This window comes from Nanorana parkeri, unplaced genomic scaffold (assembly GCF_000935625.1).
Source record: "Nanorana parkeri isolate BGI_ZX_2015 unplaced genomic scaffold, ASM93562v1 scaffold10, whole genome shotgun sequence".
Taxonomy (NCBI): domain Eukaryota; kingdom Metazoa; phylum Chordata; class Amphibia; order Anura; family Dicroglossidae; genus Nanorana; species Nanorana parkeri.
The window spans coordinates 2953107-2966510 of NW_017306278.1; the positions used below are offsets into that span (position 1 = coordinate 2953107).

Below are 13404 nucleotides of genomic sequence, written 5' to 3' on the forward strand. Positions count from 1 at the left end.
CACATATATAAAATAAAAGAGCCCCCTCCCCTGCTTACGTTTTTGCAGGGAGCAAGCACAATCTTTGGTGATCCAGTGGTTGATTAGTAAGGTCTGCACCTTTGGTTGGTGCAGGCCTTACTAACCCATCCTTTCGACCATCCCGCTTGTAAACGCCAGGTTAAGGATTCCTGCTGCAGGAAAACGCAAGTTCCTGGCACAGAAATCCCTAATCACACCTAAACTTACAGGTAAATTACTGGTTGTGGGCGGTGTGCGTATTTCTGTGTGTGTGTGTGTGTGTGTGTGTGCGGGAGGAGGGGGGATTTCTGTGTGAATGAATGTGTGAATCTGTTGGTCCTCTAAGATTAAAAATAAAACCTGTGGGGGGGGGGGGGGGAATTAACACAAATACCGACATCACTCACAGAAATCCTGCTAATACACGCAAAGCATCACAAACACACATACTCACATTATAAACACACGCACACATGAACACTGGTACTGTATATAGTTAAAATTTTTTTTGAAGTATTTGGGAAGCGTTCCCCATGGGAGAAAGAAATGTTTCCAGTGGCCCCCAAGTCAATTGAGTTTGAGACCCCTGCTGGAAACCATGACTTAATGACATTTCAGCACTATGTTTTCAATTAGCTGTTGTCTTTCATCACCACTTGGAAAAAGTTCCATGGATGCCGATACAAATTGATGCAACATAATTCTTCACTCACCACGTTGTTTTCTCTGTCCCCCCAGAACATGCCGCGGAGACGAGTGAGCGTTGCCGTAGTTCCAAAATTTAACTTGCTGAACATCCCTGGACAGTCCCCGAACTCATCCCCTATCCCAATCATGTCTTCTCTAGTAAGTGTTGCCTGGATTCAGTTGGTGGTGTAGGGATCTGTGACACCTAAGTAGTCATTGGATTGTCCATCTGTATTCAATGCATATTCTGATATAATTACCTCTTCTCTAGGCGGAATCACCCAACGGCAGGAACAGTCTACCCACCACCCCGACACTTTCTCCGCTGGCAGAAAAGTAAATTCTTGATTTCATCTCGGTGTAGATGTACACGTAGTTAGGAAGGACTGGGCCGGAGGGCCTTTGCCATGTAAACCATTACTAATTGTCTATCATGAATGCAGCTGCTAGACTCATCCACCTAACCAAACGCTCAGTGTCTGCAACCCCTCTGCCAATCCCTGCACTGGCTTCCATCCTCCACCCCCCTCTGCCAATCCCTGCACTGGCTTCCATCATCCACCATCCTCTGCCAATCCCTGCACTGGCTTCCATCCTCCACCCCCCTCTGCCAATCCCTGCACTGGCTTCCAATAGCCCAAAGCATAACATTCAAAATATTAACAACCACTTGCAAAGCCATCCACGACGCTGCACCCGGCTATATCTCCAACCTTGTCTCAAAGTATCACCCTAATCGTCCCCTCTGCTCTCCAAATGACCTTCTGCTTTCCAGCTCCTTCGTCAACTCCTCCCATGCTTGCCTCCAGGACTTCACTAGAGTCTCTCCCATCCTCTGGAACTCTCTACACCAACCTGTTCGTCTATCTCCCACTCTGACTGCCTATCCCACTTCAAGCTGACCACTGAACTATCACTTTCTCATACAATTCATCCCCACACAGCTACCTCCTCATGTATCACTTCGTCCTCCCTTTTAGATTGTAAGCCCTCAGGGGCAGGGCCCTCCATACCATCTTGTCTTGAATTGTATTGTAATTTTAATGTCTTCCTTATATTGTAAAGCGCTGCGCCAACTGTTGGCGCTATATAAATACTATGTAATAATAATAATAATTATTAGATCTGTTGGGCTGGTGGCCCTTTGTGGAAACACTTAAACATTCAGGCATCAATCACCCCACACATGCTGGGCATTATTTGGCTATCTGCTCCCCGTTCAGACCTGTGATCACAACATCAGGCAGAGGGAAGTCTTCTGGCACCGTCTTCCTTTGTTGCTCTGAGATGTCATGTGACTGAATGCAGAGAGCTGCAAAGTAAGCTGAAGGTGCATCACAATCAACCATGTCCTTTAGAATCTTCCACTTTTGCTATGGTGCCTCATTGATTGGTGGGCATAGTGGAACCTGGTGTTCCTATCACAGCACCCTTCCTCAGTACTCAATACTCCTCTAGAGCCCTCAGCTCTGATGCAAGCAGTGGGCTGGCCCTTGGGAGGAGTTATGCAAATATCAGAATGCCTTGATGTGTAGTTGTAGGTCTAGGGGAGTGGGCGTTCCCGTGCAGGCTGTAGTCTTCATGATTGAAAGAACTGAAATCCAAGGAATGAAAGGGATGGACCAGGGAGGGGAGGAAAGCACTAGATGATTCTGGACGTCCTCCATCCAGGAAATGAGGCGGGCTCTATCTGACTTGCTGCAGCTTCTAATGCACATTGTGAGCAGCTCACAGTGTGCAGTGAAATCATAGGGAGCAATTGCAGTCCAGGAGGGGAGCCGGGACAAGACTGAAGGGAAGGATGGAGGTCGCCTTTAATCATTATCGCAAAAAAAATTACAAATGACCAACCACATTGCTTCAATATCTGCCCGGAGTTCACCATTAAACATTACTCTTTACTATGATCTGAAGCCATTCACAGTCATTTGTCTCCATCCTTCTGATAAATGCTAAATACTTTCCGGTGAAGTAATGCGCAGTAGGCGGTGCCCATTAGGTGTAAATATAGCCCTACTTTTCCATGAAGAGAGATAACGGATTGATTGTGCCCAGCGTGGTACCCTTCTGCTTCGTGGCGTTCCTCAACGTCCTGTGATCTCACCGCCACTTTCCAAAGTTTAGATGAAAGTTCTCCATTAGAGAAAAGACACACCCGGCGGGGGAAAGCAGATTCCGGCGGCTGTTTTCCACTGGGAACACAGGATGTCGGGCCCTCTGGAAGTAAGGAGGGCCCCGCCCAGCACTCCCATGTATATGGAGGGTCACCCTCGGATATCAGGGCAGGAAATTGTTGCCTGCCCGAAGGAATGGACTTGCTGACATGACACAATCAATGGAACGGCCGAGGGCGAGATAAGCCTTTCCGATCGCTGAAATATTGGGAGAGGGGGTCAAGCGGACGTCTTTCAAGGGTCGGGCGTCACTTTATTTATTCTGAGACGTTGGAGCTCTAAATAGACAAACCGCATCAGCATGAGGTTTTTTCATAGTTGGGATCCGGGAGCCAGGAGATTTCTTAGAGCTCTGGGTGGGACGAAATCTCCATTCCTGGGTCCGTGGGTTAGTAGCGATCAGCACCTAATTGTGCACTTGTGCACATCCCTCATGAAGAGGGTGCTGGGATGCGTTCGGGGCCCCACCTGGGAGACAGGAGAGCTCCACGCGGTCAGTCAGTGTGGAGGCCAGTGCAGCGGGGAGCTTCGGGTTTGTGAAGCCTGTTGTGAGGATTGGCAAGTTATTGAGGTTGTCTGGGGGAACCAGACAGTGGCCCTGAGGATTGAGGCCCGGAGCAGTAGTGCTGCAAGAGAGAACTATTAAAAGACTGGGACACCGTGAGTGCATGGAACAACTCAAGTGATTGGTGAGCCAATATATGTATTCTGCTGCAGCAAGGTATTTTATGTTGGACTTCTTGATTGTCTGCCTTTTCAAAGAAAAATAAAGACTGTTCGTTAATGGAAAAACGCTGTGCGAGTGCTCTGTGAGCTCCCCAAAACTGAGAATAGTTTTATCGCATTCTCTGATGCATGCACAGGCTCTCGGAGTATCCACCGTAACAACTGATAGGAAAGGTTCGAGATTTAGTAGAACATAGCTGATCAATGTCTTATCTGTTGGTCCAGTGCAAAGTCTGGCGTGGAGATGGACGGATGTGAGGTCCGAACACCAACGGTGATACCGAACTCTTCCGAGGAGATCAGTGCTGAGGTGAAGGCAAAGATTGAAGAAGACGCCTATAACAAGGGGTAGGTTATCTGCTTATTGCTGGGTGTAAAAGATTTATGATGACGGTTGTTGCTTCGATCCATCCAAGGCTTCGTGACCCCAGGTATTCTCTGAACTCCTCCGAACCTCTGAATCTTCTTATCCTCTGATGTTAAGAGCAAATCAGGGCCAGGCCAATTTAAACTATGATCTATTTACATTCAGTCTGTCTGCAGTCTGCTCTGTACATTGTGGAGACGCATACGGTATCTTCAGACCAGGACTGATAAGAAACGATCAGGTAATCCAGCCTTTTGACTTAAAGTGGAACTATACTCCCCTCCAATGATGAAATGTCTTCAAGCTCCCTCACCAGTGCCATCATCTTCTCGTCGGCCTCTTCTGGGTTCAGGCCCTCTTTATTGGCCTGGCTTGGATGGCGTAGCTCCTTGGATGCGCAGCGGAGCTCATTCATCCTGGCATCCAGCCTGCTTCATGAGATGGGGAGAGGTGTTCTGTAGTCCGAACACGCTTCCTGATAACCTTGTTTCAGATAACACTGCAGAGTACACAGGGCAGCACATAGATTTCTGTCAGGATCAACTGCTATTTGCAATCCTCGAACAGATGCAGCCTATATGTTTATATTTAACAGACCAAAAGAGAGCAAATAAGAGAAGTTCATTGTTGGGGTTCACATGAATTTTAAGCGCTTGTATCTTTTGGGTCAGGAAAATCCGTCTTCGGCAGGGAGGATCCAGGCGCAGGAGAGGTGAACATGCAAACCATGGGTAGAACTATCATAAATGTAGGGATGCACCGATACCGATATTTTGGTATCGAGTACCAGTACTGATATTTTTTTTTTTCCGGTACTTGCCGATACCGAGTCCCGGAAGTCCCATTCAGGAAGCCGTGCAGCGTGTAAGGACGCGCCACCCGGCTTCCCGATTAGCAGGGAAGCCGTCCCCATGCTTCTCGTCACTAGGGGACGAGGGAGCATGAAGCCGGCTTCCCTGCCAATCAGGAAGCCGGGCAGCACGTCATTAAACTGATTTGCCGGGAAGCCGGTGACGAGAGAGCATAGAGAAGAACAGGCTGCTGCGTACAATCACACGCAGCACCTGTCCTTCCTGGGAACGCCGCACAGATCTGTACGGACCGACTCTAAGCAGTGTGAATGAGGCCTTAGCACCTAGGCACAAATGAGCGCTTACCCGCCCCCCTTAGCAGTGCTAAGGGGGGCGGGTATGGGGTGGCCCCACTGCAAGGGTTAAGAAAAAACCTGCCCAGAGTTCTGCTTTAAACACAATGCCAAATCTTCACAGACGTGACTTCACATTCCACACTCTCCTATGAACTGCTGCCATCACTTTTTGTTCTTTGTCAAGCAAAATATATGAGTCAGCTTCCGTTCTCTGACTTTCCCCTGGAAGCGGAGACTAGAACATCACACCTTCATCACAATCCCCCCGAGAGGACGGCAGTGTAAATGTGGCCACACTCGTATCGATATGATCATTACGATAACAATTGTAACCCGCTGACCCTCCATTCCATCAAATTACTGAGCATTCCATCGATTCCAATGCTGGCAAGTCGATCGGCCACGTGTGGAATTCTATTAATGGTTATCACCTGTGTGCCAAGCGACTGATCGTAATACAGATCGATCATTGTTAATCGTTGATGATTGATCGTGTTTTAGGTCGATGCTGTATGTTTTATCATTTGATACGCAAATGATAAAAATTTGTTACAAATCGCTGGTTTACAATCGCTCGTAACGACCTCAATCACAAATCAATATATTTGTATGGCCACCTTATGCTGTACAGGGTTCGATCACAACTCCAGGATTGATCGGGACCCTGCTATTCTAAAGTGGCCACCACTGTAATAAATAAAACATGGGCATCCTGTAAAAGGAGTTAAGGAAGAACTCCAGGAAATGTAAAAATTGAGGTGAATGGTCAAACTTGGACCCTTGCTTCCACCCTCCTATCCACCATCCCATCCACCATCACCACACTCATTTCTATCTGGCCTTGTAGTTCACCAGATTAATGTTCTGATTCACATCACGACTGGCTGTTGTTTCCTGGATGTCATCCATCCACCATGTTCTTCTCCCTTTCTTTACCTTGCTCTCCCTTTCATAGCTGCTCTCTAGTTGAGTTTCCTAAAATATGGCCACAAAATGGTTATTTTCTCCTTAATATTCCTTTCATCGGATTTGGATTTGTTTCATTATACAAAGATCCATTCCGGATCTTCATCTCTTACCACTGGTAGGGATGTGTTGATACTTCTAGTTCCAGGATGCAGCTTGCCCTACCCTACAGTAACCTCTCTATGGTAATAATGTTCTTCTAAGGTTTCAAGAAGGTCTGAAGAAGGTTCAGGGTCTTCAGGAATTTAAGGAGAACGAAGAAGATAAGATGATTGAATGTCCAACTGAGTATGACGAGGAAGAGAAGGAAGAATTCACAAAGCTGAGGAGCAGGTGGGACCACGGGGTACAAAGATAAATACTTGTCAGGGCAGATGGGGGCTTGTTAGATTTATGTATTCTCTTGTCTCAGACTGATTTGACTGTCAGTCTTGCAGTGTCTCATGGGAAATGTAGTTCCACCACAGCTGGAGGGCCGGAGTTTGCCTACCCCCGGTTTAGGGGGTTAAGTTAAGGGTTCAGAAAGGGTTGGGGTGAAATGATATTGATCTAGGGGCGGGGGGTTAGGGTGAAGTGATGGTGATCTAGAGGCGGGGGGTTAGGGTGAAGTGATGGTGATCTAGAGGCGGGGGGTTAGGGTGAAGTGAGGCTGATCTAGAGGCACGAGCAGTTCACCTGCACAGAGTAAGTCAATGTTTATTGATGTCTTCCAGTAAAATCGAGGAATGCATTGACTACGTCCACATGCTCTACCCGAAGCTACTGAACCACTGGAGCGCCCTCTCCATCGTAGCCGCTGCCATCGTCCTCCTGGCTGTCCTGCTGATCATTTACAACGCTGTTTCAACTTGCACTGAACTGCCAGACGGAGGACAAAACAAAGCCACCTGTTCCGTGTCCCAAAAGTACTCTTGGTGGACCTCAGGATCTCCACACAAGCAACGTAGACAATAGATGGTCTCTATGATGGTGGTACACGTTGGCCCTGTCGGTCACAGCGCCGGCAGATAACTATGGAACCATTACAGATTCCACAAGCGGTTTGATGGACAGATGGAGAAGTAGGATGAAAACTTTTGGAAAATTTCAGGACGCAAGTGAGAAAAGTTTTGACAATTCTCAAATTGTTTGTATTTGGGTCCACTGGATGGTATTGTGTTTCAGTCTATGGGCATTGAATAGAGGTGAGCATCAATCTTGATCCTGTATAACAGGAGTCGGCTTGAATGCAGTACACGTGGGACATGTGCACTGTTTCTTACTTTTTTGGTGGAGCATTGATCCTTCTTTTGCAAACTCTTATGTGAATGTACCTTGGGAATCATTAAGTAGACTTTCTACCGCAACGTAAGGTCCTATAGAGAGGCAAACATGAAAATAATATATGAATATGGAATAAAGAAGCAAATTTGAAGAGGTTTTATGACCCACGTTGGATAAATATGTGAAGGTTTCAGGAACCAAAGCAATGCCATAGAGCGGGGGGGTGGGATCCTTGGCACTCCAGCTGAGGTGAAACCACAAATACCATGCCTCTTGCCCTGGAGCCATGCCTGTGACTGTCAGAGTCTTCCAATGCCTCATGGGACTTGTAGTTGCACCACAGCTGGAGGGCCAAGGTTGCCTACACCTGTCATAGACAAAATACAGCTCAATGTCCTGTAGTCTAAAATGGCAGAAACATAGAACAGCAGCAATGTCACATCAATGTCATAACCTTATTTTCTGTGCAAGTATAAGGATGTTGCATGTGTATTTCGAAGCATAATATGTCCTTATCTTTAGGTTTGCTGGCCCTTTAAAGCTGAACTCCAGCCAGAAGGCAAGCACTAGTATATGCAAGGCACTGTCCCCCCAACACCCAACTTCACTACATTCCCAATGAATCCTGGTATATGTAGTTCTGGCTCTGGAACACATTATGTGTCATGTGACGCACCTGCGGATCCTCCTCCAGGTACCAGTGCAGACTACAACATTCGTGTTTTTTATGCGCATTGCCACAGGGGGCTATATGTGAAAAGTGGGCTAGATCCTGGAGTTCAGCTTTGAGTGTAATGTTATTTTGTTTGGCCTGGATAAAATAACTAAGAACGTCTCTTGCAAAGTCCACCTCCGTTAGCATTGTTCTCCCTACTGGGTGCTAAGGCAAACAGCTAAATACAAGGCCGAAATACATATATGGGAGCTGTTTTACAGAAGGATTTGTATTTCTGCCCCTCCAGTCCTGAGATATACACAGTTCTGTCACATAGCACAGCTAGCTCGGTGACCTGACATTGCTTTACTGTAGTTACATGATACAGCCTGGTTGTCTCCCCGCCTCCAGGTTGTGATTGGATAGTGAAGGAGCAGAATCACGCTGATAAGCTCCACTGATACTCCTTTCAGTACACCTGATTGGTCCCCCCCCCCCCCTCCTTTCTGGGGGATAGCATAGGATGTTACCAAATCAAATGAAGGTGCTTTAGGGTCAAGTTGTAATACATCTAATATAACTGCATTGACCGGTGTATTTTTTATATCTGTCCTGAGCACAGGGGTAAGCTCAAAGGACACTCCATGTCTTAAAGGAGGAAGTCAAAGATTGAAGCGCCATGCCGGAAGTTGATCATCCTGACGTGAATACACTCCAAAAAATGATAAAATGGACTCTACAGTACAAGCACCGCATATACTAGACTCAGTCCAGTATACACGATCTCTAATTTCAAGTCCTGAAGAAGTAGGAGTTTCCTGATCCCCCGAAACATATTGGTAATAAAACCTTGTATACTTTTCTGGAATCAATTTGAGTCGGACAATCAACTTCTGGTGTGGCGCTTCGATCTTAGACTTTGTCCATTACAAACAATGGAAACAGTGGCTATCCTTTGGTGCTGAGAAGCTCTGAATCCCAGAAGCCCAGAATCCAGAAACCTAATCCAAATGCTTCTCCTATATGAAGTAGGATAATCCTAAAATCCAGGGATGCCCTTCTGTGTGTCCTGAATTCCAAGTCATAGATCAGATGGGACATATCTCCAAGACATAGATCAGATGGGACATAACTCCAAGTCCTAGATCAGATGGGACATAACTCCAAGACATAGATCAGATGGGACATATCTCCAAGTCCTAGATCAGATGGGACATAACTACAAGTCGTAGATCAGATGGGACATAACTCCAAGACATAAATTAGATGGGACATAACTCCAAGTCATAGTTCAGATAGGACATAACTCCAAGTCATAGGTCAGATGGAACATAACTCCAAGTCGTAGATCAGATAGGACATAACTCCAAGTCATAAATCAGATGGGACATAACTCCATGACCCACCAGGTCCGAAAAGCAATGCTGTCTAAGGCGTCCATCCACTGGTATAGATGTCAGATGGCAGGATCCTGATTTGAAGTGCCACACTCGGTTTGATAGTCCAGATAAGTCTTCATTCAATGTAGAGTTGAGGGGACAGTATAGAAATATGCAACACATTGCTGGGGCTCATACAAATACCCCCTCTATCAGGGCTTACTAAGGGAGAACATGCATCATGACTGTGAGGGTTTATAATTAGATACTGTTTTGTCCAGCATGTGGGAATGCATAGAGCTCTTCAGCAGATGATCTGTCAGCTGGAATAAGTCTGGTCTGGTGGTAAAGGTTTATTGGTGATGGCTGAAAGGAAGATAGCATAGGGAACTCCATATACCCTCTCACCCCTCCCCATAAACTACACCCAATCATGTGCAATAAGGCACGTCTGTAGCCTTTCCTCTCTCTGGTTTTCTGAAGATGCATACTCATCATTATCAATGGTCTATCAGGCAAACTGGAAGCAAAACGCATGTGTTTTTTATGGGCTTTTACGCAGGAGGAAGTGTCTAACAAGGAGGAAGGGCTTGCTAGATGTAGCCCAACCATGCAAGTGTATGTATGTACATAATCAGACTGTCAACTGTGAGACCGCTCAGGAAAAGGAGGAAGCCAGGACGTAAAGGAACTCTCTGATGTACAGTACGAGGAACGGGATGTTCTGTACATCGGGGACTATATAAGGGTCATATGATCAGTTTGAGGACAATCTACTCTTGGCAAGCACGAGCTGGACATAAGGTGTGTCTATGAAATCATGATAATGTCCGGTACAGCTATAACATTCAAGAGGTCTTAAAGTGGACCTGTCGGTAAATGTACAAGTTCTCAAACTCAAAACTACATTTTGTCATTAAAAATCCCTATGTAGGCTCCATTCAGTGACTTTGCCAAGGCTCAGATGATATCTCGGAGTCATTTGTGATGTTGTCATTTCTCAGCAGCGAGATAACAAGCTCCTAATAAGCTGGAGACATAGACGCGTCATCGTTATACAGGGGTGGGTTTTAGTCCATGTTTTTTAACTTTAAAAAAATGATATATATATATATTAGGAATGCACCAATAATAGTATCAGTGCCGATACTGAGCATATGGGCAAGTACTCATACTTGCCCAAATGCTCCGATACTTACCCCGATACCGGAAGGTCCGGTCCGAGGGTGATTCCCTCTGACCATCAGTGCCACAAGGGAGCATGGAGCTGGCTTCCCAGACAATCGGGCTAGAAAGCCAGCTAGGCTAGGATTGGCTAGGAAGCCGGCTTCACGCTTCCTAGCGACACTGCGAGGCAGCCTGGCTTCCTGACCAATCAGAAAGCAGGGCGGCAGGTCATGACGCACCTCCCGGCTTCCTGATTGGCTAGGAAGCTGGCTTCATGCCGCCTAGCAACACTGCGAGGCAGCCTGGCTTCCTGACCAATCTGGAAGCTGGGCGGCAGGTCCTCACTCACCTCCCAGCTTCCTGATTGCTAGGAAGCTGGCTTTACGCTGCCTAGCAACACTGGCTTCCTGGCCAATCAGATGCTGGGATGCCGGTATCGGTACTCATTTTTGACAAGTACCGGGAAAAAAAATATCGGTACTCAATACCGAAAAACAGGTATTGATACATCCCTAATATATATGTATATGTATGTATTTTAGACCTAGCTGTTGTGAACAGGCTCTAACACTGAGGTGCTCAATAAAGCAAAGAATAATAGGGACTTACTAAGCAGCTTTGATGGCGACCAATCAGCTTCCAGCTTTCATTTTCAGATCTTTCTTCTGAAGGCTGTTGATACAAAGTTACAAACAAAGAAAGAAAAACCTCCTTGCGATCCATAGACCAGGAACAAAGTATCTGCTCTGGGTTTTGGGTTTTCATTCAGGAATCGCTGTAGTGCGCCAGCCCCCCACCTCTCCTATAGGTTGATCTGGGAACCCCCCTTTGCTTACCTCCTTTGAGAGTTCCCAAACACACCCACTGGAGCATGTACGTGGAAAGCCGCCTACGAGGAGCCGGATGTATCGGAATGTCGGTGCTAGGTTCAGCGGCGAAGCTTCATCACAGCCACCAGTCAGAATCAACGTTGCATTGGCTGGTGACTAAAAGACGGTTATTTTGGTGAAATTTATTTTGCTGTTTAAAATTTCACCTTTTTGGGGAAAAAAAAACCTCTCAATTCACTCATTGAGCTTGAAAAGACAAGTTCTCTTTTTCCCCTTTTTTACAAGGTGTGTAGGTGTTTTAAGGTAGTTAAAGTGTAACTGGAGCCCACATTTTTTTTTTTAGGTTTGGAAAGAGTGGAGAGTGATGAGACCCTCTGTCAGGTTTTTATTCACCCTTTCCAGGGGCGTCCCGAGGCTGGCTGTCACCCGGAGCGGAGAAGGGGTGACACCCTGCTGTGATGTCATCGCGCATGCGCGGTCATCTTATCAACGCCTGCCGCCAGCCATCTTGGTGATGGGTGCCTGGCAGAGAGAGGAGGGGACGTTCACCCGGCAGGATGAGGTATGCGGCCGGGTCCCGTGCTCTCTCCTGACACTGTCCGTGACCGAGTGCCCGACTTTTCATAGGGGGTGACACCAAAATGACGGTCAGTCCTTTTGGTGTCACCCCCTCCAATGGTGGCACCCAGGTGCGGGCCGCACCCCCCTTGTGACGCCACTGACCCATCTCTATGTGTCCTGGTGACCGTTATCAATGAAAGTGAAAGAAAATCCCAAATTTTGGGTTGTCCCCAGAACAGGAATCGATGGGAGATCTTCCAATGGGAACACTAGTCTTGGATGGATTTCCCCTCACTTCCTATTGTGGCTATCGGACAGGAAGTGAGGGGAAATCTGCCTAATGGGACACAGATGGGTTAGGACCGTCCGTTATTCTCTCTGAAACTTTAAAAAAAAAAGTTTGGGCTTCTACTTTAAGCTTATCTTATTTAGTGTTTTTTCCCCTTTGTTTGGTATTTGAATAATAATTGAGTACCGTCACTTTAAATGATTTAATTTACTATTTTTGCTGTCCCCCATAAAATATTGAAGCTAATGAGGGTTTGGATTTTTTTTTGGCAGAAGGATCTGGAAAGTGTTACTGTGGGTACATTTATTAAATTTTTGCAATAGGTGGACTATGCCTTTAATTCTCTCTCCGTATCATTCCTGCCTGCTCCTCAGATCTATCAATGGATGTCTGGTTTTTGTTGCCCAATACACATCAGTGTTCAGCGTTTTCCTCCAACCCATCCCGGGGACAGTCATTCGCATCCTCAATCTGCTGATCCCTCAACAACGTTGGCTGTTAGTTGATCTTAGTTGTCGCTTTTTATGTTTTTAATATTTAAGTATTTTGCCTGAGTTATAACCACATGTGTACTTTGTTGTTTGTTTTTGCCCTGCACAGCACTGAGTCTTATTGATCCGAGAAAAGGAAAAGTCACTATTTTTATGTAGAGTATTTAAATTTTTAGTAATGGTTCGATGTCGCACAGACTGTGCTCATGTTGTACTGTAAGATACCACATACTTGATTGGAAAAAAATAAATGCAATATAATTTAAATGGAGCGTGTGTGATCTGTCTTGTCTGATGCCGACTCATAGGGGTCTATTTATAAGCTATATGCAGAGCCATTCGCCCTCCGGATCTTTCTGAATGTTTGTTCTGTGTGAATAGATGCAAAAACGAACATTCTGAGATGTATTTTCCTTTCAGGTTCGAACATAAGTAATGTAATACTACATTACGGCCACCAGATGGCGCTGAGGAGCATAGGGGTCAAGTCTTTATTTCCTATGCTTCTCAGGTCTCTCTCTCCTCCTCCATGTTTCCCTCTTTTTTTTCTCTCTCTTCCTCTGTCTATTTCTCTACCTCTCTTTCGCTTTTCTCCCTCTCTTCCTCTTGCTCTCTCCCTATATCTTTCTCTCTCTCTCTCTTTCTCTACCTCTGTTGCTTTCTTTTCCTCTCTCTCTCTTTCTCTCATTCCTTTTCGTTCTG

General features: G+C 46.1%; 1 protein-coding gene across 1 annotated transcript in view; it reads left to right on the plus strand.

Moving 5' to 3' along the window:
* MRVI1 (murine retrovirus integration site 1 homolog) overlaps positions 1 to 7082 on the plus strand; it is a 74389-nt gene extending 67307 nt beyond the window's left edge. The window contains exons 17-21 of the mRNA XM_018555119.1: positions 739 to 846; positions 959 to 1023; positions 3813 to 3935; positions 6272 to 6400; positions 6781 to 7082. Coding sequence (XP_018410621.1) covers positions 739 to 846; positions 959 to 1023; positions 3813 to 3935; positions 6272 to 6400; positions 6781 to 7021 — 666 coding nt within the window. The 3' untranslated portion in view covers positions 7022 to 7082. The remainder of the gene's footprint in view (positions 1 to 738; positions 847 to 958; positions 1024 to 3812; positions 3936 to 6271; positions 6401 to 6780) is intronic.
* Positions 7083 to 13404: the final 6322 nt, after the last annotated feature.